The sequence below is a fragment of the Mirounga angustirostris genome, unplaced genomic scaffold (assembly GCF_029215605.1).
Source record: "Mirounga angustirostris isolate CCGP_5_RB_7025 unplaced genomic scaffold, mMirAng1.0.hap1 SCAF_13, whole genome shotgun sequence".
Lineage (NCBI taxonomy): Eukaryota > Metazoa > Chordata > Mammalia > Carnivora > Phocidae > Mirounga > Mirounga angustirostris.
In genome coordinates, this window is record NW_026991721.1 from 6,045,798 (window position 1) to 6,073,103 (window position 27,306).

The 27,306-nt window shown below is 48.3% G+C and overlaps 2 protein-coding genes and 1 pseudogene across 11 annotated transcripts in view; all 3 read right to left on the minus strand.

Annotated features, from left to right (window-relative positions):
• Positions 1-3,664: 3,664 nt before the first annotated feature.
• On the minus strand, positions 3,665-3,745 carry LOC123840458 (U4 spliceosomal RNA; annotated as a pseudogene).
• Positions 3,746-6,990: 3,245 nt separating this feature from the next.
• On the minus strand, positions 6,991-24,726 carry BBS1 (Bardet-Biedl syndrome 1). Of its 2 annotated transcripts, XM_045870172.3 has the most exons (17): positions 24,628-24,725; positions 24,213-24,289; positions 24,079-24,113; positions 20,814-21,086; positions 20,653-20,699; positions 20,473-20,511; positions 20,281-20,353; positions 18,149-18,280; positions 17,536-17,642; positions 15,899-16,019; positions 15,576-15,734; positions 14,192-14,261; positions 13,599-13,757; positions 10,748-10,881; positions 9,656-9,790; positions 8,939-9,025; positions 6,991-8,716 (listed from the first exon to the last, which is right to left on the minus strand). In XM_045870172.3, the coding sequence occupies exons 1-17, from the start codon at positions 24,672-24,674 to the stop codon at positions 8,630-8,632; spliced, it is 1,782 nt and encodes a 593-aa protein (XP_045726128.1). In that variant the 5' UTR covers positions 24,675-24,725; the 3' UTR covers positions 6,991-8,629. The 2 variants fall into 2 exon arrangements, 1 of the variants encoding a protein (XP_045726128.1); XR_006789991.2 differs by lacking the exons at positions 6,991-8,716; positions 8,939-9,025 and adding an exon at positions 10,103-10,231 and having other exon boundaries at positions 9,654-9,790; positions 24,628-24,726.
• Positions 24,727-25,374: 648 nt separating this feature from the next.
• Positions 25,375-27,306, minus strand: part of DPP3 (dipeptidyl peptidase 3) — a 37,145-nt gene continuing 35,213 nt past the window's right edge. For all 9 annotated transcript variants that reach the window (XM_064576130.1, XM_064576128.1, XM_064576132.1 and 6 more), the window contains one exon: positions 25,375-25,919. In XM_064576130.1, coding sequence (XP_064432200.1) covers positions 25,747-25,919 — 173 coding nt within the window. In that variant the 3' untranslated portion in view covers positions 25,375-25,746. The remainder of the gene's footprint in view (positions 25,920-27,306) is intronic.

Here is a 27,306-nt window from a genome sequence, read left to right on the forward strand (position 1 = left end):
GCCCAGGCTGCTGTTTCTGGTTTCCTCTGATTGCCACGCATGGGAACCACAGAATGCCTGAGGGCTTAAGGGACCAGGGCTCTTCCTGTGGCTTTGGTGTGGGGGGCTGGGGCACCAGCAGACCAAGGTGGCGTGTGGTGATCCAGGGAACGAGAATCCAACATTCTTTCCCAGGTTCAGTGCTTTATGTTTAGAAGCCTCTCCATAACACTCACTGTGCCTCCCTCTGGCTACTCTGGTACCAGGGGCAGCAATTATGATGGTTGATGTGAGAAGATCATGGGGCAGTGAATGGAGGAGTCAGGATTTGAACCCAGATCTTTGTGCTTTCTCCTTCACCCTTGCACAGCTAAGGAAAGTGAGTAGCAAAATCGAGGCAGAGAAATCAGGTGGATGTTCAAGCATCAGCTTCTTCAGAAGCTACCTGTTAAACATTTTTATTTAAATATGGTAAATAGACTTCCAGTTAAATGTAGCAGGTTTAAATACATGGGTTTACCTCTGTTTCCTTTTAAAATCTAAAATGATAGTAAAGACATAAAACAGATACAAATTTACAAGGACAAAGAAAATAGAAGGGAGACAGGAATAGATCAAAGAGCCTGATGACATTCTGAAAGATGGGAAGTGGATGGGGGCTCATTTCCTCTCTTAGCAGAGAATTAGAAGTTAATTCCTAGAGGGAGGGACCAAGAGGCAGCCAAACTGCCCCCCCCCCCCCCCCCCCCGCCCCCAGGGCCCTGGAGAGGCTCAGGAACTCTCCTGGCACCATGGAAGGCAGGGTTTGGGACTGACAGTAGGGACTGACCCAAAGTCTGTATGAGGAGCAGCTAATTGCCCCTTCCCCCCACCCCGGGGCCCCCTTGCAGCCAAGCAGCTACCCCTCTGAGGTACAGATGGGGGCTATTCGAAGAAGCTTTGGGTCTCAGGGGAGGGTTGGGGTGAGGGGCTGGACCAAAAATGGGGTTAAGTGAAGAAGTCTACAGATGCTGCCTTGGGTGGTGGAGATGTCATCCAAGGACATGGCAGGCTTGTCACCCAGGAACGCTCAGAGAAGCCCATCCTTCTGAGAGGCCCTGCCCATACCCACAAACCTTTGAGCTGCTAGGACTTCTTTGTTTTCCCAAATGGCACGTTCAACTGCTAGTTCTTAATGGTTAGGAAAGTGGTGTGCCTGGCATTTTGTGCTGTACGGAAGCATGGGCCGACTTCTTGTCTCCTCCGCTTTCTGTTGTTTTTATTAAATAGTAAGGAGATGCAAGAAAATATTTAGAAAATAAATTCCCTCCTTCCCCCCATTTAAGAAACGGATACCATTTCCTTTGAAGTCCCCACTGTGCCCCTCCCCGGTGGAGAAAACACTGTACTGTCTGAATCATTCCCTTGCTTTGCCTTGTAATCATATTACCTAGGTTTGTATTGGTTTTGCATGTTTTTGAATTTTATATAAATGGAATCATACTGTGTTTTTTCTTCTGTGACTTGCCTTTTCACTCAATATTATGTTTCTGAGATTTATCCAGATGAACGTGTAGAGCTGTAGGGCATTCCATTCCTTCTCCTTGCTGTATAGTGCGCCATTGACTATACCACAACTTATTTTTCCACTGTCACCCCTATTGTAGGACTCCCTAAGATCTATTCTTGGTCCTTGCTCTTTCATATAAATTTTAGAATCCACTTGTCAAGTTCCACCAGTAAAAAATACCTTTGAGATTGTGAATGAAACCCAACTGAATCTAAAGATCAACATCCATATGAAACTGAAATTGCATTTTTCAGTTCATGAACATGGCGTGTCCATTAAATGTTTTCAATAAAGTTATATACTTTTTCTCATAAAGATCATGCCTTTTTTGGTTAGATTTATTATTATTATTATTATTATTTAAGGATTTTATTTATTTATTTAATTGACAGAGAGAGAGAGGGAATACAAGCAGGGGAAGTGGGAGAGGGAGAAGCAGGCTTCCTGCTGAGCAGGGAGCCCAATGCGGGGCTTGATCCCAGGGCCCTGGAATCATGACCTGAGCCGAAGGCAGCCGCTTAACCAACTGAGCCACCCAGGCGCCCCTAGATTTATTATTATTATTTATTTTTTTTAGAGAGAGCGTGCACGAGTGGGGGGAGGGGAGGGGCAGAGGGAGAGAGAGAATCCTAAGCAGTCTCCATGCTCAGGATGGAGCCCAATGCAGGACTCAATTTCACGACCCTAAGATCATGACCTGAGCTGAAATTGACATTCGGACGCTTAATGAACTGAGCCACCCAGCATGGGTTTCTTTTTAAATAGATGCCCCTTAAGTTCCCTTCTAGTCCAAATATGTTAATAATTTGTATTCTTTTACTTTCAATTGTTTTGTCTCTTGAGATCAGCCTATAGATGGATTTTTTTTTTTTTAAGATTTTATTTGAGAGAGAGAGAGCACGAGTTTGGGGAGGGAGGGGCAGAGGGAGAGGGAGACGCAGACTCCCCGATGAGCAGGGAGCCTGACTTGGGGCTCAATCCCAGGACCCTGGGATCATGACCTGAGCCGAAGGCAAACGCTTAATTGACTGAGCCACCCAGGTGCCCTGTAGATGGAGTTTTAAAAATCTAGACAAGACTGTCTTCCAGTTGAAATATTTGGTCATTTATATTTATTGCAATTAATGTACTTGGGTATATTTCTACCACTTTATTTTGTGCTATTTGTCTCACTTTTTGTAGTTTTTAGTTTCTTACTCTTTTTATAATTAAAGTTACTTTTTGCTGGATGCAGAATTCTAGGTTAATAGTTATTTCCTCTCAATGTTAAAAATATTACTCTGTCGGGGCGCCTGAGTGGCTCAGTTGTTGGGCGTCTGCCTTCGGCTCAGGTCGTGGTCCCGGGGTCCTGGGATTGAGCTCTGCATTGGGGCTCCCTGCTCTGTGGGAGGCCTGCTTCTCCCTCTCCCACTCCCCCTGCTTGTGTTCCCTCTCTCACTGTATCTCTGTCAAATAAATAAATAAATCTTTAAAAAAATATATCATTCTGTCTTTTGGTTTCCATCATTGCTGTTAAGTCAACTGTCATCTATTGTTTTTCCTTTGAAGATACTCTTGTCTCCAATGCTTTTAGGATTTTTTGTCTTCGGTATTCTGCAGTTTACTGTGATGTGCGCAAGTGTGGTTTTCTTTGTATTTACCCTAAAGAAATTCCTTGGGTTTCCTGATTCTATGAATTGATGTCTTTCATCAGTTCTAGAAGATTCTTACACCACATATATTTTCTCTGTCCCTAGTGAAGCTCTGATGAGACCTTCCTATTCCATCCTCACATTTTCTATCTGTTTCTGGCCTTCTGGATAATTTCTCCAGCTCTACCTTCCAGTTAAGTCTTTCTTCAGCTGCAAAACCCATCTATTGAGTTTTTTTCTTTTTTAAGTGATTGTGCCCATTCATCCATGAGTTTTACGTGTCAAATATTTTATTCTCCTTTCTAGTTCTGTTTGGTTCTTTTTCAGATTTGCTTGGTCATTTTATATCCTCTCTTGCTCTCTACTTATATTTCAGGGTTTTTGTTTTTGTTTGTTTTTGCTTTAAATATATTAAAGACACACATCTTACATTGTTTAGTAATTCCAATATCTTAAGTCTTTGAGGCCTGAGTACGTGGGCTGTTGTTTATGGTGGCTCCTCTTCACATCTTTTTTTTTTTTCAATTAGCAATAATCGCGCCTTGGATAAACCTCATTGGCTACGATACTGCCACTGCGCAAAGCTATGTCTTTTTTTTTTTTTTAAGATTTTATTTATTTGACAGAGAGAGAGAGACACAGCGAGAGAGGGAACACAAGCAGGGGGAGTGGGAGAAGGAGAAGCAGGCTGAGCAGGGAGCCTGATGCGGGGGTCGATCCCAGGACCCTGGGATCATGACCTGAGCAAAAGGCAGACGCTTAACAACTGAGCCACCCAGGCGCCCCCACAATGTCTTATTTTCTTGCAATTTGTGGGTTTTGACTGTGAGTTCCTTTTTCTTGGCATTTTATCAAGGGGATTGTTTTTGAGATTGGGTCAGCAGTAAATTCCTCCGGAGAAGATAGGTGTTTCTCAGTCATCTGATGACAAACAAATCCTGCACCACTTTATACTAAATTTTCAGCTATGGGTCTTTTGGACCACCCAGGTATTGTCAATTTAGGTGTAAACCTATTCAGGCTGGCTGTGGTTAAAAAAATCTCAGGAGAGGTTTTTCTCCTGCTTCTACCTTGCACTTGGCTTGGAGATAGACAATTGCCCTGCTGGTTCTGATGAGATTTCCCAGAACCAGCTTTTGGTTTTGTTGATTTTCTCTGCTAATTTCCGGTTTTCAATTTTAATTGATTTCTGCTCTAATTCTTTTTTTTTTTTTTTTCTGCTTACTTTGGACTTATTTTGTTCTTATTTCCCAAGGTGGAAACTTATTGATATTAGATCTTTCTTCTTTTCTAAAACATGCATTCAGTGCTATACATTTCCCTTAAAGCACTGCTTTGCTGTGTCCCACAAATTTGGTAAGTTGTGTTTTCATTTAGTTCAAAAGATTTTTAAATTTTTCTTGAGATTTCATCTTTGACTCACTTGTTATTTAGAAGTGTGTTGTTGGGACGCCTGGGTGGCTCAGTCGGTTAAGTGGCTGCCTTCAGCTCAGGTCATGATCCCAGGGTCCTGAGATTGAGTCCTACATCGGGCTCCTTGCTCAGCGGGGAGCCTGCTTCTCCCTCTGCCTGCCTCTCCCCGTTTGTGTTCTGTCTTGCTCTCTGACAAATAAATAAAATCTTTAGAAGTGTGTTGTTTCGGGTGCCTGGGTGGCTCAGATGGTTAAGTGTCTGCCTTTGGCATGGTTCATTATCCCAGGGTCCTGGGATTGGATCCCACATGGCACTCCTAGCTCAGAGAAAATGGGAAAAAATCACTCAAGAAAACAAAATTTTGTGGGAGTGAAGGATATACATCTCCACCCAACAGCACAAAGAATAATGGCACACAGTCAGGCACGTCCTGACATTTCAGAACCTCAGAGAAAGAGAAGGTCAGGGGCAAAAATAGCATGGAACTTCTCAACAGCATTACCAAAAATGTGAACACAAGGGAATACTGCCTTAAAAATGATTTTCTTGTGTGAAAATTATTTTCAACTTCAAATGTTATGACCTGCTATCACACGTGTATGAATGGAATAAAGATTTTTTTAGACCATGTTTTAAAAATTTTAACTCTAGTGACTTTTTAGAGAAGGTACTTGTGGATATGCTTCACCAAATGAGGGGTAAAAGAACTATGAAAGATGAAGACATGGGGCCCAGGAATCAGAGGATCGAATCAGGAGAAATGTTCTGCAGCAGTTCCAGGGAGCAAACAGTCCTCACTGAGCCAGGGGATGAAGGAAAGCGTCCGGATAAAAAGAGGAACCGTAGGGGAAGAACTAACAATTGGTATGTACAGAAAACTAAGCAAATGAAACAGAAGAATGGCAATTTTTAACTCAACGAAAAATTTAGAAGTAATTTAATTATATCCCAATTTTGACTCTGCAGTGGGTAACTTTCACATAGTAATATAAATAGCTATTTAAACAGTGAGTATTGATTTACCTAAAAACGGGGGAGAGAAGGGAGCAAGGTCCTGTCACAGGAGAGCTCAAGCCTCATCTGTTACAACAGAGAGCCGACAGGTGGTGTCTAGAATGACAAGTCAAGCAAGAGAAGTATAAACAAATATATTTTTTTCCTTAGCTAGAGAACACGAGCAGGGGGCAGAGTAGGAATAGAGGGAGAGAATCTCTTTTTTTTTTAAGATTTTATTTGAGAGAGTGAGCGAAAGAGAGCACAAGCAGGGGGAGGAGCAGAGGGAGAGGGAGAAGCAGACACCCCGCTGAGCAGGGAGCCCGATGTGGGGCTCAATCCCAGGACTCTGGAATCATGACCCAAGCTGAAGGCAGATGCTTAACTGACTGAGCCACCCAGGCACCCAAGAGAGAAAGAATCCTAAGCAGACTCCTCACTCACTGTGGAGCCTGCCACAGGGCTCGATCTGACCCTGAGATCATGGCCTGAGCCAAAAATCAAGAGTTGGATGCTTAATGAACTGTGCCACCCAGGTGTCCTGAAGCATATTTTTTAAAATAAATAGCTAATGGGGAACTTGTCTGGCTCGGTCAGTGGAGCATGTGACTCTTGATCTTGGGGTCGTGAATTTAAGCCCCAGATTGGACTCAGAAGTTACTGAAAAAAATAACAGCTAAGAGAACTGAAAATGATTGTAGTAAGAGAGCAGTAGTGGGGAATGGGGAGAGGTTATTTTCTTGTTATAAACTAACTCCATAGTACTAAGTAGGTACATGTAAAAGATACCAACTCCCCTCATCCCTAATGTCCACAATCTCTTGAAGCTCTAACTAGTGAGGGCACTGGGTACCATGCACTGTCCCTGGTTTCATATAGCTTTATGTATACTTGTCCACATCGACATGTAGTATTACATCATACAAACTCTCATTAGGCGCTGGAAGTCTCTCCATTTTCATCATCATGAATAGCTACGAACAGAATCCAGATCACACTTTTTGTTCCAAGTTCACATAGTCATCACTTGATTGGGGTAGAAGAGATTCTATGGTCATGTGGCCCAGCGCACAACCCTGTGAAGCCCAGCCCCAGTGACAAGGGGCTCATTACCTTGTAGGGCAGGCCTTTCCATCTCTGATAAGCTCTCTCAGGAAGTTCTTCAGGTTAAGTTGAAATCTCTCTGACTGACAGTGACACTCCCTTTATTATTCTTTCCATTTCCAGGTTAAACCTCCTGCTTGTTCTAACTGTGCCTCACTTGGCTTGATCTAGAGACCCTTCACCATTCTGATCCAGTTGATCTATGTCTGCGAGTGGCCAGACTGTGCACAGAGGAGGGGGATGGGCTCTTTCTTTGGTCCAGACCCCATGCTTCTCTCTCTCTCTCTTTAAGTAGGTTCCACACCCAGCTCGGAGCCCAACGCGGGGCTTGATCTCACCACCCCGAGATCAAGACCGGAGCTGAGATCCAGAGTAGGACGCTCAACCAACTGAGCCATCCCCCTCCCCCAATTCTTCTCTTAACCTGGCCCCAGAATGCATTCTTTGGAAGAGTTAGGGAGTGGGCTGTGAGCTGTGTCACCCCAATCCCTCACTGGTGACACACAGGTTATTGCCTGGCCACGGCAGTTAGGTGGGGCCCTTGGTATCAAGGGCAAAAGCTGTGCAGTTACTCCTGTTAAATATGCCCTTTCTGGAGTTGTCTCCTCATTTCCTCTATAGGCTGCCCAGCTCATAGGATGCTAGAGCTGAATCTGGTCAAACTGCCTCATTTCACATGTGGGGAACTAACCCAGAAGGATTTGGTTACTTCCTACAAGCCTGAGATACCTACCACATGCTAGGCTGCACCTGGTCAGACAGAGGAAGATACAGGTCCTCAAAGAGCAGGGTTCCTGGCTCACAAAGTAGCTCAGGGTGGCCCTGGTAGCACGAGCCTAACAGAGGCTGAGAGTGGGCCAGGCAGACCGGCCAGGGCTCCAGGAGGCACCGAAGGCCAGGACTGTGGGTCTCTGGTCCTTGTGGTCTAAATATGTGCCTTCCCTCAGGGTTAAGCCTCACTCAATGCCTCTGGTCCATGCGTTTCCAGCTCATTCTCTCACACTATGGCCCTGCCCAGTGAACTTCCCACTTACGTGACTGACCTGGGCTCCAGTGCATAGAAGAGCTGTTCCGGGCTTCTGCCTCCTGTGCCATTTCCCCAGGATTCCAGAAACACCTCTCCTGTGCACCCTAGCCCCACTCTGCTCTAACTGGGCCTTCCTCTCCTGGGATGCCCTTTCTGGGCATAAAATCCAAGTCAGGGGCAGAAGCTGTGTGGTCTTCAGAAGCCTTGTGGGGGCGGGGGTCACTAGCTCCCTGCATGGGCACTCTATGCCTTCCTGTACCAGTTCCTCCCTTGGCAACCCTCATGGAGCATCACAGGCCTGAGACCTTGGTTGAGCCCAAATTTCAGGAAAGCCCCCTGTGGGGAGGCAGCTATTCCCTAAGCCCCCTGAATAGAAAGAGGGGGTCCCTTGTTTAGCTCACAAGGAGAGATCAGAGCATGTGTTTTGCCTGTAAGCTGAGCTAGCATCAGCCAAGCCTCTGGAACCCCAGGCAGCAACAGAGGGCTCAGTCTTGCCCAAGAAAAGCCTCTGATTATCCCAGGTCAGGCCGTAGCCAATTCTGGCCTGGGCCTGCAGCCACACACGAGTAATGTGACTAAGGAAAGCAGCAAAGGAGAAGACTGGGCCTATGCCCCTCATCACACATTAACCACTTCAGAGATATTCCTTTGGACCTGGTGTCATTTCTGGAGAAAAGTGGGGAGGATGCAGAGAAGTCCCCTGGGATTTCCTGAGGGGGAAGGGGCTGAAACTCACTGACCTGCTTCTATAGGTCACCCAGCAGTCAGGGTGGTGAGAAAGGAGACCCTTAGAGGAAAGGAGAAGGAAACTGTAGCCCTAACACACTGCTGCTCGGGGAATGGGCCTGGGGCCACTGGCTCTGCCCAGCTCAGTGCAAGGGGCTGGATCTTCCTGGTCCTGATTCTGCAGGGGCTTCAACACCAGTCCGGGGGTCAGGCAGCTGCCAGCCCCTCGCTCACGGGCATGTTGATATGGGCGCTCAGCAGGGGCGCGCTCTGGCCTTCACGGAGCACCAGCACCTACAGAGGAGGTACCCACGGCAGTAGGGGCAGGCCCCTTGTCCTCCCTGCCCCCTGCAAACACAAGCCTGGCCTGGTCTGCACTGGGCCCAGTCACAGGCGACCAGGGCTGTGTCAAAGGGGACGGGGCTGCAGATACCCACTCTGAGCCAGCAGCCACCCGGGGGCCTTGTCCACCTCACTCTCACTGTCCTCCCCTTGTAGTACCAATGGGCCACCAACCTTGATAATGTCTGAGATGCCCTTGTCACTGAGGCTCTCCACAAAGGTCTCCAGGGGGTAGCTGAGTCCTGGCACCAGCAAGGGGACCTGAGTTTGGGGACAAAGAGGTAAGGAAATTAGCCCTCATGCCTGGACAGTGTTTAGCAGATTCCAGGGCGCTCTCATGCCTGCTATAGAAGCTGAATAATCCAGGGGGCAGGGCGGGCAGGGCTGACAGGCCCATTCACGGGGCATGCGGTTCAGTGAGGGGAGTGGATGCTCCAGGACCAAATGTATGTCCAGGATTAAACCCAGACCTCTTGACTCCCAACCAAGTCCCAGAGTCTTTCTCAGTTTCTGGTCCTCCCAACTTAGGGTCAAACCTGGACCCTGGTGGGAAAGCAGGCCCTTCACTGGAAAATTCTCCTTGGGGCAGAAAGAAGCTCCCTCTCCCACTGCAGGTATGGCTGTGAGGCAGGATGGGCTCTGGGATCCCAGCACCAACAGGCTTCTGAGAGAGGCCCAGGTGGGAGCCTGACTCTAGCTGTTCTCCTAGAACCGTCTGTGTGGCTCCCCAAGACCTCTCTCAGGCAGCGAGGCAAGGCTTGGGCATTCTCCCCAGAGATCTCTGTCATATGCCAGCCTGGTCTGTGGCTGTAGCCACCTCCCAGTTCCCTCACCACTGATCTGTTCTGGCTTGGTGGGCACCGCCATGTCTCAGTGAGGTGGGCCCAGTACCTTGAAGAAGGCCCGGGGCAGGGCATAGAGCACCTCGTTGTACAGGAAGCAGACCAGGAGCCCCAGGATGGGTCGGGCTGCTGAAGTGTTCTGCAGGTGAAGTGTGAGCTTAAAGGTGGGGCCCAGGCCCTGAACCTGTGGAGAAGGTGGGGTAGGTGGAGAAAACCCTTAAGCAGCAGCCCTGGGCACTGAATCTAATGTGCCCTGGTCCTGCCCTCCGGCCTTCTCATCAATGTCCTCGTGTCACCTTCTTCCCCACCTGCTCTAATGCTTTGTCCTGCCCCTCATCAAGGGGCCCCTCGGAAGCACAGAAGGCTGGCTCCTGCTTGTACGGGGATCAGCAAAGGCCCAGAGAGGGGAAGGGGCTTGATGCAGGCCACTCAGCAAGTTGGTCAGAGGCAGAGCTGGCCTGGGGATGCATGCCCCAACTCCCACCTATGGACTCACCACTGTCCCTGCCCCTGTCTTCCCAGGCTCTCTCCACCGCCCACTCTCGTCCTGTGGTGGCCACAGACTTCATTTTCCTCTCTCTTAGCCTCGGTTGCTCTGCAGCCTCTTCCTCTATCTATCCACTTCCTTTAGGGAAAGAGAAATCGGAAACCCAGTGGGTCAGACGGCACACCTCCGGGACGCACTGAGCACTGGCCAGAGCCCAGATGACCTCATGGTCACTTGTGTCTGAGTGCAGGGGCTCCTCCTGCGTTGCCTGGGCCAGTCCCAGGACCTCCCTTCCCTGTACCAGGCAGTCCTAACACCTCAGGCTGCCCGCGGTTACTGGAATCAACAGCTTTCTTCCTCACACCATAGCTGTGAGAGTCCCTCCAGTCCTGGGAAGAAACGTCCCAAGGTGACTACTTGCATGCTCTGCCCCAAATCTGGGGGCTTGTCTGAGGCACAGCACGGGCCAAAGGAGCTGGAGGGTATGGCCCACTCTGCGGCTTGGTCTCTGGGCCTAGGGGAGGTAAGAAGCAGGCACAAGGCCTAGTGGGCTCAGAATTGGCTCTGGGGCTGAGGGGTTCCTACTCACCCTTGACCTCTGTCCCTCCGGCCCTGAGGTGGCCTGATTCCCCCCACACCTGGGTATTCACTCACCACAGCGTGCAGCTTGAGGGGCTCCCGGGCCGTCACAGACACAGGGTTCAGGCTGGACTCGAGGGCCTGCACATAGGCACGGGCGGCCCGGAGGCGCAGCAGGTAGAGGTCGGTCTGGAAGGTCCGGTGCATGGCTGAGGAGAGGGACACAAAGGGCTGGTGCTGGAGGTCAGGAGGGTAGGAGGGGCAGAGGTGGGGGAGAGGGGTGTCCTGCGTGGGCAGCTGCTCAGACACGCAAGAGGAAGGCCGGGTCTGCGGGGATGGGGAATTGGGGAAAGGGAGGACGGAGTGCAATAGCCTGGCCTTCCAGTGACACAGGATGCTATGGGCCACACGCTGCTCCCTCCTTCCTGATTTCCTACCACCACGCTACCCGCACGCACAAGCCCAGTCTCCTGGATGGCTCCTGCAATTCTGCCTTAAGGGCTGGTACCCCCTTGAGTCTTGTTCTCCATCCTCCTCCTCTGCCCTGCCCCAGTGTGAGCACCCCAATGAGGAACAACCTCGAGCTCCTGAGGGCGGGGACTCGTCACTATTGAGTCTGCGGGGCCCCACTCGGGCCCGACCCACGTCCACTCTCAACACTGTGCGCTGCATCTCTGGCTGCCTGGTGCCTGGGCCCGCCTCCCGCTTCTAACTGCCTAATGCTCACCTCCATCCGGATGTCCCACCAACACCTCACACTCAGCACTGCGCAAACCCACCTCATCGCCTTACCTCCGTCACCACGTCCCCATCCACCAAGTTACCCAGGTTCTGCCCTCACGGCTAGTCATTTGCCAAGGACTGAGGCCTCTTCCTCAAAGCCATCTCCAGAGCCTGCGCCCCCTCCGTTCCCGCCAGGACACTTCCAGACTTCGCACGCTCGTTTCCCAGCCTGTTCCTGTTCCTTTCCTTGTGTGAGGGGCCTTCTGCCACTCAGAAGTTTTATGTCTTTATGGTACCCCACCCATTAATCTTTCCTTTTCCCTCTGGTACTTTTACAACTTATTTTTAATTTACCCAGAATGAACGTTTGTGTTTGGTTTGAAGTAGAATTCTGTTTGTTTTTCTAGAAGCAAGTTGTCCTAATCATGCTTTTTGGACAGTCTCTCCTCCCCCCGCTAATCTAAAATGACACCTTTAACACATACGGACCGTCCACATGGAGGAGGGTCTGTTTTTGGACTTTCTAGATGTGCCCTGGATCAGCGGAGGTTCCTGTAGTCCTACCACACATGCCAATTCCTACAGCTTCAAAGGTCATTCTGCTGACCAGCCCTCATTCTTTTTTTTTTTTTTTTTTAAAGATTTTATTTATTTATTTATTTGAGAGAGAGAAACAGCATGAGAGGAGAGAGGGTCAGAGGGAGAAGCAGGCTCCCCGCTGAGCTTGGAGCCCGATGTGGGACTCGATCCCAGGACTCGGGGACCATGACCTGAGCTGAAGGCAGTCGTTTAACCAACTGAGCCACCCAGGCGCCCCCAGCCCTCATTCTTAAATCCCCCCCAAATTTCTTAGATTTACTCTTAGAATCAACTTGCCAAGTCCTCAAAGTAAACCCTACTGGGATTTTCTCTGTAACATCACTATGTTCCTAGATTAATTTTAGAAGCTATTAATTAATTAATCAGCAGCTTTAAGGCATTGGGTCTTGCTACCCTGAGACTTGGGAAGTCTCATCATTAAAATATTCAGGTGGTCTTTTATGTCCTAGAGAGTTCTGTAACTTTCTTTCTTAGACTGCCATTTTCTTTTGTTAAATTTATTTCTACGGATTTTGTTGCTATTGTGAATGGAAACTTTGCATTATATTTTCTGACTGGTTACAGTTGGTATATACCAAGTTATTGATTTTTTGGTATATTTTATATTTGGTCACCTTAGATAAGTTCCTAATTATTTCTCAAATGTTTCAATTGCTTCTCTTGGATTCTCTAGGCTACAAGAGCCTGCTAGCTCTTTTATCCTCATAGTTATCCCTTAAAAGTATAAGCAAGGTCCCTTTATGAGATAGAGATGGTTGAGTTACTGTATTTTTCTGTTTGACATCTTTCCCAGCCCTCACCACCTAGAATCAACCAATATCCTAGCTTTGCATTCCAGGCCCTTCCAAAGCCAGCTCTGACCTGCCTTGCCAGTCTGTGCTTTGGCCATCCAGCCTTCCTGCACGGCGCCTGTCACTACATGGCAGATGTTGCTTGAATCCAGGTAGGGTTCTGTGCCTCTACTCACACCTTGGCCTGGATCTCCTTTCCCCACCCCTTTTTGGCTGGTGGACTTGTAATCATTTCAGGGCGAAGTCCAATGTCACCTCTCTCTGAAGCCTCTCCCAGGCTCCCAGGCCAACTTCCTCACTCCTGTGAGCCTCACCAGAGACCTCTTCTACACCCATCATGCAGTGTGAAATTAGCGAGGGAGACTGAGCTCCTCAAGTCGGGCCTAGCCTATTTCAAGGCACCTGGCAGAACGCCTGGCATAATCCCAGGTATTGAATGAATGGAAGAATGAGTGCAAGAGTGGAAAAAACCGAGTAGGAAAAGGAAGAACCCTGGTCCAATTCTATTCTCTCATGACCTTGGATAACAGGAAGTGTGCTTTCTCTTCCATAGAATTTCTGCATCTAGAAGCGACTGTTCTCTCCTCTGCATTCATAGGGTGCTCGCCCTCACCCACAGCATCTTCTACCTTGAGGCAGGTATTGTAGGCAGAGTATACCTCCTAGGCTGTCTCTGGACTTCCAGGGGCAGGAGACCTGCCTGGCTGCTCAGGTCTCCCAGTGCTTAGGGCACGAACCAGGGAGGGTTCACCCGTTTCTTGCTGCTTCAGAGCCACCGAGAAGGAAGAGGAAGGACCTGGTCTGAGTCTCACCGGTGCCAGCCTCCCGCTCTCGCAGTGTCTGATCCACATAAAGCCGGGTCTTGCGGGGCACACTGAGTTTCATCGCCTGGGCTGGTGGGGGGCCCACCACACCTCCTGCTTCCACAAACACCGCTGTACGCTTCAGGATCTTGATGATCAGGCCACCGCCTAGGAAAGTGGACAGACAGAAATAGACCTGTCCTTCCTAGTTCTACCCAATATTCCCAGTCTGTCCTCCCCAAACCATCTGCCTCAGATAGAGCCATCTCTGTCCATGTCTGTCTTCTTGCCGAGATTCTGGGTTTCCAGAAGGAATAAAGTGTGTTTTAACAACGTCCTATCATTCATTCAGCACTTACTTATTGACTGTGACGTTCCTGGCATCGTGGCAAGCTCTGAGACTGGGGGGAACTGGAGACACTGGCCCGTGGGTAGCGCAATCACACTGATGATGAGTCAGCCCCAGACAGGACATGTGTCTGCAGGCCTTGCTTTCCAAACCCAGGCCTGCCTGTGCTTCACAGCCACCTGTTGCTTCCCGGGTCTGGCCCGTCACCTTGGTGCCTAACTCGAAAACCCCTGCCAGGTCTGAGTCTGCTCACCCCGAGTAGTCATGATGAGGGTGTTATCCTCCCGCCCGTAGCGGCCAAAGCAAAGGCTGGTCACTGCATCCTAGGACGGAGACACCAGAGTTTAGGGGGCGAAATATCTTGGAGAGGAGAGCAAGACTGGGGTGGGGTGATAAGTTTGGGAGACCCAAGATATGATATGATGAAGAGATGTGAGGTAAGGCCTGGGGCAATGCTGCCTCCGAAATATTCCCTGTATTTCTCATCTGCCTTCCAACCTCACTGCTACGGCCAGAGTTCCAGAATAAATGTCACCCGGCTTCTGGGGTCAGCTTTCTAATAGGCCCTCAGCCTAGTGTTTCTTCCCAGTCTGTCCTTCACATTTCTGCCTTTCAAATGATCATGTCTATTTTCTGCCAAAAAACTTCCAATGGTGTTTGTCCTCGTTAGAACAATTCAAGGCTTTCCACATCTGACTCCGACCTGCCTTTTCTGTTCTCTACCATTTCCCCAAACCCCAGCTCACCTCTCTCCCAGAAGCCTGCGGTCTAAATCAGCGGCTTTTAAACTTGACACTGTGACATAGGGCACTTTATACATACATACACACAAGTTCACATGTGATATACCCTGAGCTTTCTTTTTTCTTTTGCTGGTTGTGACCCATTAAATTAATTTAATGACTCACAACTTAGTGTTTGAAAAACGAGTCCAAACTCATCAAGCCACCTGGATTCCTTAATCAAGAATACCCATGCCTCTCAGTCTTTGTTCGTGCTGTTTCCAGTCTGGAATGTTCTTCCTCCATGTATCCACTTGGCAAACTGTTTCGAGGCCCAGGAGAATTGTCACTTGCTCTTGGAAATGACTCATGAGTTCCACCCCCATCTATCCTTCACCACCACCCCAGTCACCAGGCCCTCTCTGTGCTTTGTCAGTATTCTGCTCTGCTTTAAGTCTCGGTTGTATTTGAATTAGCTGTGTCTCTGTCTGGCTGTCACCTTAGATTATAAATTCCCTGAAGGCAGGATTTAGACATCGTTTTTATCCCCCACACAACAGTGACTTGTGTTTATGAGATGCTCAACAAATGTTTTTGAAATACATCGAGGGACACCTGGGTGGCTCAGCTGGTTAAGCATCTGCCTTCAGGTCAGGTCATGATCTCGAGGTCCTGGGATCGAGCCCCACATCAGGCTCCCTTGCTTAGCAGGGAGTCTGCTTCTCCCTCTCCCTCTGCCTGCCCCCCCTCTGCCCTCCACCTCCGCTCATGCTCGTGCTCTCTCTCAAATAAATAAATAAAATCTTAAAAAAAAATACATCAAAAGTCAAGATTATCAGGTGGAGTGGGATCAGAAGAGGCAGCTAAGAAGCCCCAGAGGCGGGAATGGGGGGCAAAGAGGAGTAAGCAGCTCACCGGGGTGCAGATGACATTGAGCAGGGCCTTATCATGGTAAATGCGGACTTCACCATTGGCCAGCCCAGCCATGACGGCCTGCAGGCCCCGCGAGCGCTGCTCCAGGAGGTTCATGGTCAGGATGGCTGCTGGCATCTGCACTGTCCACAGCTTCTTACCCTGGGAGGGAAGAGCTTCTTACCTTGGGAGGGTTCAGGGCACAATGTGGAAAGGGTGGCTGGAGTTTGCAGGGAAAGGGACGCCAGAAGGAATCCCTTGCTAAAGGGGAACCAGGGAGACATACGTGGAGGGGGTGGGGGATGATGCTTGCCCGGAAGCCGCACCTTGTGGGTGAAGCCATGCAGGCTCTCTTCGGTGCTGCCCACCACCAGGACCTTGAGTACCCGGACAAGCCCCACAGGCTGGGCACTCAGCTCGATGCAGTACTTGGGGTGCTTGGAGTCTCTGTGGAATAAAGACACACTCTCCAAGCCCCAGAGAAACCTCCTCTCCTTCCCTGGCTGACCCTCCTCTTTCTCATCCCCACAAACTATCCCAGAAGGAACCTTGGACCAAAAGTAGATGACCATAGTATTATTTCCACCTTTACCACTTAGCCCCTGTGTGACCTTGGATAACATGAAGTGTGCTTTCTTTCCCGGTCTCCCTGCTGCCTTTACTGCAGTGATCTGTGTGAGAACCTGGCACTGAACAGTTTACAGTGAGTGTACCTTAGGCTAGATGAGGTGCTAGCGGACTTAGGCAGTTTAGCAACTCATCAGAAACGCATGGGAAGTCTGCTCTGTGTAAATGCACTGTTTTCAGTTTCCTGGCTTCTGAATCTTAGTTTCTCTCATCCAGAAAGAAGGGGTAATTCCAGCCTACCAATCACAGGCTATGGCTCCCCTTTCTTCATAACCAAGTCTGATGATCATATCCCATCTGATGACCCATCTGAGAGCCTCCCTCTGGTCTCTGGGCCTCCTTCCAATCTACTCTCCACCCAGCAGAACAATCTCTTAAAAATAGAAATGGCTCACATCATTCTTCTGATTAAAACCCCATAATAATTTTAAAATTCTAAATCCTTACCATGTCCTAAAAGGCGATGCATGAGCCAGATCTGGTCTCCACACACCTCTTTCCGCCCTCCTCCTTGCCCATCAAGCTTGAGGAGCACACACCAGTGTCTTTCCCATCTTGAATTTGCTCAAGTTTTCTCTGGCTACAACACTTCTTCCCCACTTTTATTTTTTATTATTTATTTATTTGACAGTGAGAGAGCGAGAGCAGGAACACAAGCAGGGGGAGTGGGAGAGGGAGAAGCAGGCCTCCTGCAGAGCAAGGAGCCCAATGCGGGGCTCGATCCCAGGACCCTGGGGTCATGACCTGAGCCGAAGGCAGACGCTTAACAACTGAGCCACCCAGGTGCCCCTTCTTCCCCACTTTTAGAACAACTGGCTGCTTCTTAACCTTCCACATCATCTCCACAGACAGGTGTTCACTGATCACCCTAGCCCCGTTATTTCTTCCCATGGAGCTTGTATTTTTTCCAAAGCACACAGGGACTATATTTATGTCGTTTAACAATACATCAGTACATTCCTGATACCTTATATAATGCTTAATACATAGTGAGTGCTCAAAGATATTTCTTGAATTAGAAGATGAATGTTGTAAGGAGTATCAACCTAATGCGTAAAGAAGTGTTACATACCTATAAAGCCTACAGCAACAAGAGGCTATTTTTACTTCTTCCCATCTCTGACTGCACTGCTCACGTGTAATAGTCACTCTGCCCAGTCTCTCACTTTGCCAGTCCCCATCATGCAAGCCTCCAGATGGCCCCCTAGGCACGTGAGCTCAGCCTTCTCTATGAAGTTCCCAGCTCTTTCCACTCCCAAATACCAGCTCCAAAGCCCCTAACATCACCCGGGTTCTGAGATGTTCCTCCTGGCCCCAGAGGCCACGATGCGGCTACCTTCTCAGGATATAGACGTTCCCGTTGCGGCAGGCAGCGGCAAGCCGGAACTCTACATCGAACTGGCCAGAAACCTCCAGGAAGACGGGCACACTGGGTAGGCTCATCTGCAAAGGAGAGGCTCAAATATCCCAGGTTTTCTGGCACCCCTGTCCTTCCTTACCTTGAAGTAACTCCTCTGAGTTGGTTCCTTGTCCAAATTCCCAATCTCCTCCCTCACTGTGGGTCATAGTTTAAATTTGTTCAATTTTTCTGGAGGGAAACTCAGCAACATGTAGCAAAAGCCCACAATGATGGGCTACTAGTATGTAAAAAGAGCAGGTTACATGATCCTCTACCACTAAGTCATTTTTGTAAAAAAAAAATGTATTTATAAGTTATATACCTGTGTCTCAATATAAAAATTCTGGAAAGACACACCAAAACTTTAATAGTAGATATTGTGGGTGGTGGTATTTTCTTGGACATATATTATTTTCTTTATGCTTATCTACATTTTATAAGTTTTCTACAACATGTATTACCAAGAACTACGGGCAGGAGATGTAGGGGAACAGAGGGAGGGAATGCAGCCTGGGCCTCAGCTGTGCCGAGGGCCAGGCCCTACACTGACCTTGGCCAAAATGGTGAAGGCCTCCGGGTCCAGCACCAGGAGCTCCTTGTTCTCAGTGCCCAGCACCAGGCAAGACACAGCATCCTCGTCAGCCAGGTTCTTCTTTAAGGTGGTCATGGTTGTGATGACTGTCTGCAGAAGGACTTCAAGAGTCACCCACCATCCCCACAGACACCCCCAGAATACCAAAGGAGGGAATAAAGATGGCAAAGGAGGAGGAAGAGTACCAGAGATGTGGCAGAAGTTTTATGTACAAAAGTGTTTATTGCAACAAACCTAACTTTCTAAAAAAGAGGCTTAAGTCCATTACAAGTTTCCATTTGATCAAAAGCCATGTAAAAGTCACATTTTAAAAGAAGCTTCAACTGGGGCCCTGGGTGGCTCAGTCGTTAAGCGTCTGCCTTCGGCTCGGGTCATGATCCCAGGGTCCTGGGATCGAGCCCCGCATTGGGCTCCCTGTTCCACGGGAAGCCTGCTTCTCCCTCTCCCACACCCCCTGCTTGTGTTCCCTCTCTCGCTGTGTCTCTCTCTGTCAAATAAATAAATAAATAAATAATCTTAATAAATAAAGAAGCCTCAGCTTCTAATGTTTTGTAGAACACTTCTAATGTATTAAGAAAAAAAAATAGGTAAAGTGTTATGTTAGTATAATCCTAGTTTAAAAAAATATCTGAATAAAAAAACATGCTGGAAGGCATAAATAAATACTCATAAATACAAAAACTGGTTATCTCTGGACAATGAAATCACAGGTGATGTTTAATTTCTTCATTGTGCTTTTCTAGAATTTCTACAGTGGGCACATGTTCCTTTTGTGATTGTGACTGGAGAAAAAACAAAAGAGAAGAGGATGATCCCTTTTTTAGGAATTTCTCCTATGAAAATAATTTAGCAGGACCAAAATATTTCTTTGGATAAAGCTACTTATTGTGTGATTATCTTTAAGATTAAAAAAAGACGAATCATTCTCAATGCTTAGTGGAAATAGGTTACAGAAACATGGATGGTAATGGTGTCCAATTATATAATCATGACATATATATCTTGGAAAGATTTCCTCCCTCCCCCAAACTGCATCTTTTAAGCAATAATTAATTCACTTCATGATTTTGTAAGAACTCAAAGATATTGATAACTGTGGATCTGAGCTGCTGATCAGCAGAAGAGAATAGCACTGGTCTAAGGCTAGCCAAAAACTGAGGCATGGATTGGTCCACGCATTTGGTTCAAGTGGCTTCTACAGGAATTGGAGGGATCCCATGAGGCTTTCTAAAATACAAAGGGCAGCCCTGGGACTAGACTGAGGGTCAGCCCCCAGGTCAGTAACCACCAGAGTTTAATGAATAGGTTCATCAATAAAATCATTAAAATTGTAACTAAGAAAAATATGAAGTGAATATAAAAGGGATACATTTCTTATCCAGTATACATGAATAGTTATATAAACTATGAATGAAATAATTAATAATCAATGAAATAATTAAGGGGCCATTAAGAATGGAGTTCTTAAAGACTATTTAAATGCTCAAGATATAATGTTTTGTACTCAAGGGAAGCAAATTATAAAGCATATTTATCAAGAAAATGTACCAAAATGGTAAGAACGAGTACCTCTGGATGGTGAGATTATAGTCATTTATACTTCTCCTTTATACTTCTCTTTATTCTCTAATGAAAATATGTTACCTTTACTCTTTTTTTTTTTTTTATTTGCGAGAGAGAGAATGAGAGACAGAGAGCATGAGAGGGAGGAGGGTCAGAGGGAGAAGCAGACTCCCTGCCGAGCAGGGAGCCTGATGCGGGACTCGATCCCGGGACTCCAGGATCATGACCTGAGCCGAAGGCAGTCGCTTAACCGAGCCACCCAGGCACCCTATGTTACCTTTACTCTTAAGACAATAAAAGTTATATAAAGTTGTGTAACTATATATCAATTCAAAGCTGCCACTGTCAGCTGGAAATGTAGAAGGCTCTGCAGCTTTGTGACCATATATGTGTGGCACAGGCTGGAAAGGAAACTGCAAAGTGAAACTAGTCGGGTTTGGTTGTAGAACCTACCACTGATGTTACATTGTCTATTTTAAAAATTGTCCATATTTTTTACAGGGAAATAAAGAGAGAAGGGATGTTACCTGCCGCTTGATGGACTTGGACTTGTGCTGGCTCACAAATGCCTCCATTTCACTCAGCTCCAGCTGTAAAAACCTGCACACACAGAGAACTGGCATCTGCATGGCCTGGGCTACTTCCCTCCACAGGCCACTCCTTAGCCACTCCCTTCCCCCTGGAGCATCGGGAGCCCTGGCCCTCCACAGGGCCCTTACCTGAGTGACTGAACAGACAAAGGCACCTCTGCCTTCTCCCTAAAAGGAGAGGGGCAATCATGGCAGATTTAGTTGAGGAACAGGACCCTGGGGGTCAGACGGAGAGCATGGGCTGAAGAAGAGGGGCTGGAGGATTGAAGGAGGGGTGGGAAGCATACGAAGGGATAAGTGGGTTCTCACCTGATGCCTTCCAGCATCTCCTTCAGGGTCAAGGGGTCAATCCGGTCCTATGACAGCAAGGAAAAAAGGTAAGCCTGTGAGCTCCACAGTCAGGCAGGGAATGAGGATGACTCAGTGGCCGCCATTTTTGCCTTCTTATTCCCATCCCCGACATCACTTACCTCCTTGGCCTGGTTCCAAAGTTCTTGTTCCAGGGGGTTTGGAGGCAACTGGGGCAGGCTGAACTTGAAGTAGGGCCTAAGATTCTTATACACATACACACAAGGGCCTGAAGCGAGTGCTAGAGCTGGTGTCCGGGGCTCGTGCTGCTCCATGAGGAAGGTGGCGGCGGCAGCTGGCAGTGCAGGTAAGGGACTTTCAGTCAGCACTGTGGGTCCTTTGAGCACCTTCAGGCGGGGATGCTGCCCACCGGGGCCAAGGTCCCCCACCACCAGCTGTAGAAAGAGGCTGGCTTATTCCAGGCTCAAGGTCTAAAGACCCCTCCACTGACTCCTTTTCACTAGTGCACATTCATTCACTGCCACACTGGTGCACCAAGTAATAAGGCTTTGTAATAAGGCTTGCAAGATGTGTGACCTTGGGAAAGTTGATTAAACTTGCTGACCCTCAGTCTTCCACCCACAAAATGGGAATATCTACCTCATGGCACTTGTAGTGAAACTCAAATGAGGTAATGAATTACGGAACCTGGTGAGTGCTAGTGAGGACTACGTGGCAGATGATGTTTTCATTATTCATTCAGTAAACATTTCTTCAGAGTCTGCTCCATGCCAGGCACTATTCTGTACAGTGGAGAGTGGCTGAAGTCAGTGGGGTGCCAGAAACTCCTATCTGGGCCTCTGAGGCCTGGCTTCCAAATGGGAACAGAGCTAAAGAAGCACACGCATGCATGCAGATTGGGATGTGATCTGTGGACAGAGAGGAGAATCAAGCTCCTCAGTCTCTCTTTTCCGCCCTCTAATCCATCCTCCAAGCCACTGTGGCTGCCATGCAAGCCCATTCTCTTGCGTGAGGCTTTCAAGGTCTCTCTGATCTGGTCTCCAGCTTGTTTTCCATCACCTTCCCATCCATGCTATGCTCCAGCCAGAATGGGGGCTGCCACAGAATGTCTGGATTCTGAGGATGCACAGTGTACCAGCAGCCACACCAGGAACTACATGCATCCTTTCAACAATTTATGAGACAGGTACTATTATTAGCCCCATTTCACAGATGGTGAAGCTGTGCTCAGAGATGTTAGATAAGAGTCATTCAAGTAAGTTGGGGAGATGGGACTGGAATCTAGGTTTATCTGAATCCAAGCCAGTGGTCCTAACTACTATTTTCTATTGGTTTTCACTTTCTAACTCCAAATTACTCTTTCCAAATATGCTACAAACTTCTAAGCCTCTGCGCCTCCACTTGCGCTGTTCCCTCTGACTAGAATGCCTTCCCCCTCCTTCCCTCTGTACCTTCTTGATACATTTCATTCATCCTTCAATACCCAGTTCACGTATTACTGCCTCCTGGTACGTCCAGATAGATCTCACCATTCTCTCCCTGCTGCTCCCATACTTTTCATATATTCGATTTTAGCATCCACTCATTTACTCCACAAATATTTACTGACTACCTAATTTGTGCCAGGCACTGGGCTAGATGCTGGGAATCAACAAACTAGCCATTAAAGAAATGATTACACAAAAGCATCTTATATTTCATGCTAGTTATTGAGGCTGTGATCTCTATACCTTTAACTGCCAAGCACACACTAGGTATTCAGTGATATCATGGATAAATGATAAACTAAGGCCAGGGTCTCCTCCCGACTGTGTACTGATTCATTTCTTAGTTTCGTGTCGGTACAATGCCTGACACACAGTAGGGGTTCGCTGTACACTTGCCAAATTGCAGAATGCTCTATGGACAGGAATTTGGAGTCAAAAGTCCACTGAATTCTACTGTACTCACCACGAAGGGTATGATTCCAGAGCTATCTTCTAATGGCCCAAATAGCAGGCCCACTGTGGGTTCACTGCCCACGGCTGAGCAACAGTGGAACAAACACATGACTGGGAATGTGACAGGCCCAGGTCTGCCACTTTTTACAAATTTACTAAGCTTACTCATCCTCTCTGAATCTATTTTCCCATTAACAAATTGGTAATAATATCTGTGTGAAAATGCTCAAAGAGGGTCTAGCCCAGAAATGGACACTAAATATAGGTTTAATTTCCTTTCTGTAAGCCCAAAATATTTCTCGATCTTTTAAAAACCTGTACCTTTAATTTTTAAATTAATTAATTAATTTACATTTTATTTATCTTTATGTTTTAAACTTAAAATTCAACCTTTTTATTATGGAACGTTTCAGTCATATACAAAAGCAGAGAGATTCATATAATGAACCTCCAAATACCTGCCATCCAACAATGAAGATTAGCTTCAGGGCTAATCTTAAATCTTAAAATCTATGCTCTTTTTTTTTTTTTTTAAAGATTTTATTTATTTATTTGAGAGAGAGAATGAGAGAGAGCATGAGAGGGGGGAGGGTCAGAGGGAGAAGCAGACTCCCTGCCGAGCAGGGAGCCCGATGCGGGACTCGATCCAGGGACTCCAGGATCATGACCTGAGCCGAAGGCAGTTGCTTAACCAACTGAGCCACCCAGGCACCCTGTTTTGTTTTGTTCTTAAAGATTTTATTTACTTGAGAGAGAGAATGAGAGAGAGAGAGCATGAGCGGGGGGGAGGGTCAGAGGGAGAAGCAGACTCCTCGCTGAGCAAGGAGCCCGATGCGGGACTCGATCCCGGGACCCCAGGATCATGACCTGAGCCGAAGGCAGTCGCTTAACCAACTGAGCCACCCAGGCGCCCAAATCTATGCTCTTTTAATAAACATAAAACTTTCACTTCCCTCTCTTCTACTTTCTCTCCAGATTCCAATGCCCCGCCCCGCCCGCCCCGCCCCCACCAAGGGATGTGTCCTTCCAGCAAAGAATTACAAGTTAACAAAATTAAGAGGCTTTGTCTTAGTAGAATCCCCAGCAGCATTTGTTCTGCTTTCCTTTCTGCAGTCTGTATTACAGAATCAACAGGTTCTCTTCACCATCCACATAAAAGTAAAATTTAGGGGCGCCTGGGTGGCTCAGTCGTTAAGCGTCTGCCTTCGGCTCAGATCATGATCCCGGGGTCCTGGGATCGAGCCCCGCATCGGGCTCCCTGCTCAGCGGGAAGCCTGCTTCTCCCTCTCCCTCTGCCTGCCGCTCTGCCTACTTGCGCTCTCTCTCTGTCAAATAAATAAATTAAAAAACCCAACAACACTAAATGTACTTTTTCAGGGTACGCGTGGGTTCCAGACGATGCTGAACTCCTTTGGCGCCATCAGGAAATCTCCCTTCTGATGCTTCCCCGCGCCCCAATTCTCTTTCTGCCGGGTGATATGCTTACCTTGTACTCCCCATCCCCATGCACATCTGCCAGCGCTGGAAAACACAAAAGGGCCATGAGCCAGGGTTTCCCAATCCTTGAGACTTCGCTACAGAACCGTCATTTGACTCCATCTCCTGGTCCCAGAGACTTACCCAGGCAGGAGGAAAAGGTGTGGATGTTGGCCATGGGGTCGTAGTGTGCGTCCAGCCATTTCGAACTGGCCTCATTGCTGGCAGAGAAGCGAAGAGTTGGCGGCTGAGTCCCAAGGGAGGGGAAGAAAACTGTGCGGGGGCTAGTCTCTGAGAGTGGGGTGTGTAGGGGGCTCTGAAATAGGGGTACAGACGTCTGGGGCCAAGTCCAGGCTCCACCATAAGCTCACTGAGTGACCTAGAGTCACTCGCACACGCACATTCATTCACTCCTTGGGCCTCAGTTTCCCTGTTTGAACCCGCAGATCCCTTCAAGGACTGCCAGCGCTTTCTGAGAAGCGCAGGAGCCCAGATCCCGGGGCCAAGCCCCCCTCTTTACATCTGTAGGAAAGGAGGGCTCGAGGACCGCGGCCTTCACCTCTCAGCTCTGCCGCTGTCGGAATCCGACGAAGACGCAGCAGCCATCTTTGCAGGCGTCGCCGTGGCAACCGGCTCCGGCCAGCGGCTGCGCAACGCCGAAAAGAGCCCGGGCTCTGGGACGCGTGCTGGAAGAGCGCGTACAAAGGTTCCGGGCGCTCGGCCTTCCGGCCCAGGGCCAACAGGCCACCACGCAGGATACGCTGGCCTTAGTTGGGTTTCTGCCTGCCGAGGCGCAATCCCTCATCCCAGCTCGTAGGATTTATCTTTGCTCCTTCCCAGCCGGAACCTCTGGGCCCTGCGATCTCTGGATTACTGGCAGGACCCTCTGGCCTGGAGAGCAGCCTTTCTAGTGTTTCTGAGGAGCAAAACTAATACTACACCCTCTTCCTCCTCATGGTTAACCCGGTGGAAAAGGGGCCATGTCCTTTCTTCCCATCTTATTCTAGAGGTCTGGGCTCAGAGAAACAAAGCACAGGGTTAAGAGATTAAATCCTGGGACTGAGATTGAGAGTTTCCAGTTTTTAGGTTCCTGGAATATTTTAAAATACAGGAAATGCCACAAAGGAGGACTGTAAAAATTGTGCCACGTTCCTCCTTGTGGCCGTGCCTCGTTGTTTAGAGGTGATACCAAAATCCTGCCGTGGAGGGGAACCTAAAACTGACCTTCCTTCCCTTCCCCATTACCCTGCTGGGAGCAAATGAGAAGTGTGGCAAAGGCAAGGATTCACACAAATCGCAAAGATGGTGGTGATTTCTTATGTTTATTTTCTGGTTATAAAAGTAATACATGATGAGCACTGGATTGGGAGAGGCTTTGAGTCCTGTCACATCTAGATAGGTCACTTCTCAGAACTTCCATTCCCTTACCTGGGAAGCAGGATAAGGAGCCGGGCCTTGCCCACTCTACCAAGGGCAGAGCGGATCAAATGAGATAACACAGGAGAAGCACTCGGTAAATTGGAAAGTGCCGACAAATGGAAGGGGTTAGTGTCACCGCCCTCGGCTGAGGTAGCACCAAGGTCCGAGCTCCCGCTCCTCCCCTGGCACACGCAGGAGGGGGGCGGCCACTTGCAGCCCTGGTGTGATGGAGCTGGGGGAGGAGCTGCATAAATCTGTCTCAAGCCTGGCCAGATGGGGCCTCACTGGGGGACTTCCAGAACCGGGCATCAGCTGTGGCCAGCTGGGTGAGGACCTCCTCCAACTCGGGCCCATCCTCTGGGAAGCGCTCGGAGAAGGATCGGATGAGGCCAGCAGCCGAGGCCTCATACTCGAGAAGCTGAACTTCTGAGCCTGGGGAGACAGAGAAGAAGCAGCAGGAAAAGGTTTTAATAGGAAGCGGAGAATCGCAAGCATAATCATAGGAGCAGGTAGCTCTTCCTGAGCTCTTATCTTGTGCCAAAAATTGTATTCAGTGTTTTATCACCTAATTTAATCCTTACAATAACTCTATGAAGAAGGAAGCATTAAAGGGGGAGGATTCAATGAACTGTTGCATTCATTCATTCATTCACTTAATAAGTATATACTCTGGTGCCATGTTAGGTTAAACACACAGCCCTTGGGCTCCAGGAGCTTATAGTCCAACAATTGCGTTATCTCTATCTACTGTGGGACCTTGGGCAAGTTTCACAACCTCACTAAGCCTCATTTTCCTCACCTATAAAGTGGGGGTGAGCACAGTACCTACAGTGATTAGATACAATAATGCCTTGAGTGAATTCTCAAGTGCTAGCTATCACTAGTATCATTATCTCAAGCACCCAGCAGAGCCAAAAGGGTACCAATTTAACTCATGGGCTGTTCCAAGGGTCCCTTGAACCCAAGGCTTTGGGTTCAGACAGCACACGTTCAAATCCTGGTTCTGCCGCCCACTAACTGTTGACCTCAGGTAAATACATCGCCCCTCAGTGTCTCAGTTTCCAGCTGAAAAATGGGGGCAATAACTTCCCCCTGGGGTTGTTGGGAGTTAATCCATGCAAAGTTTTACCCCGTGACTGGCACATAAAAGTCCTCCAAAGTTACTCATCATCTTTACCATCATCACCATCATCACCACCACCAGACCTTTGAAAACCCAACCTGCTCTTCAGGCTTAGTTTAACCACTTCCTCCTCAGAACCTTCCCTGATTCCCTCAAAGGGGAATGTGATCTTCCCTTCTCTAAGTGTTCTGACCACCGTTTGGGCCTCTTGGCTGCTTATTAACGCTCCCTGGGTGTGATCATTTCTCCCTAGGTCATATTCCTAATGGACTGCGCGGACTACTTGAGGCAAGGGCCTGGGTCTGATTCACCTCTCCATCCCCAAGGGCCCACACAGGGCTGGACAATCAAAGCAATGATGTTGTAATGAGCACTTACTATGTGTCTGGCATGATTTGTCCATTTACTCATTTGACATGCATTGAGCAGCTCCTGTGTGCCAGGCCCTATGCTAACTACTTGCTGCTAATGTGGAAGCAAGGCAGACGGGAAAATAGCAGAGTGACAGTGCGTGAAGGGATTGCTTTAGGTTGAGGGGTCAGGGACAGCCTCTCCCAGGAGGTGTCATTTAACAGAGACCAAAATGACAGGAAGGACCAACCAAAGATTGGGGGAGGGCTGTGCCCAGCAGAGGAGACAGTGAGTGCAAAGGCTATGGGAGTGGAGCGAGCTCAGGGCGTTGGAGAAATGGAAAGG

Bases quoted from the DNA above. Each gene is read 5' to 3' on its own strand.
- BBS1 (XM_045870172.3), bottom strand. From the start codon at position 24,674: ATGGCTGCTGCGTCTTCGTCGGATTCCGACAGCGGCAGAGCTGAGAG. The intron at 20,354-20,472 runs GTAAGGGCCCTG...CTGTGTGTGCAG, and splicing joins TTGTCTGTTCAGTCACTCAG to GTTTTTACAGCTGGAGCTGA. The intron at 10,882-13,598 runs GTGAGACTCAGA...CCCTCTCCTCAG, and splicing joins AGAGCGGGAGGCTGGCACCG to CCATGCACCGGACCTTCCAG.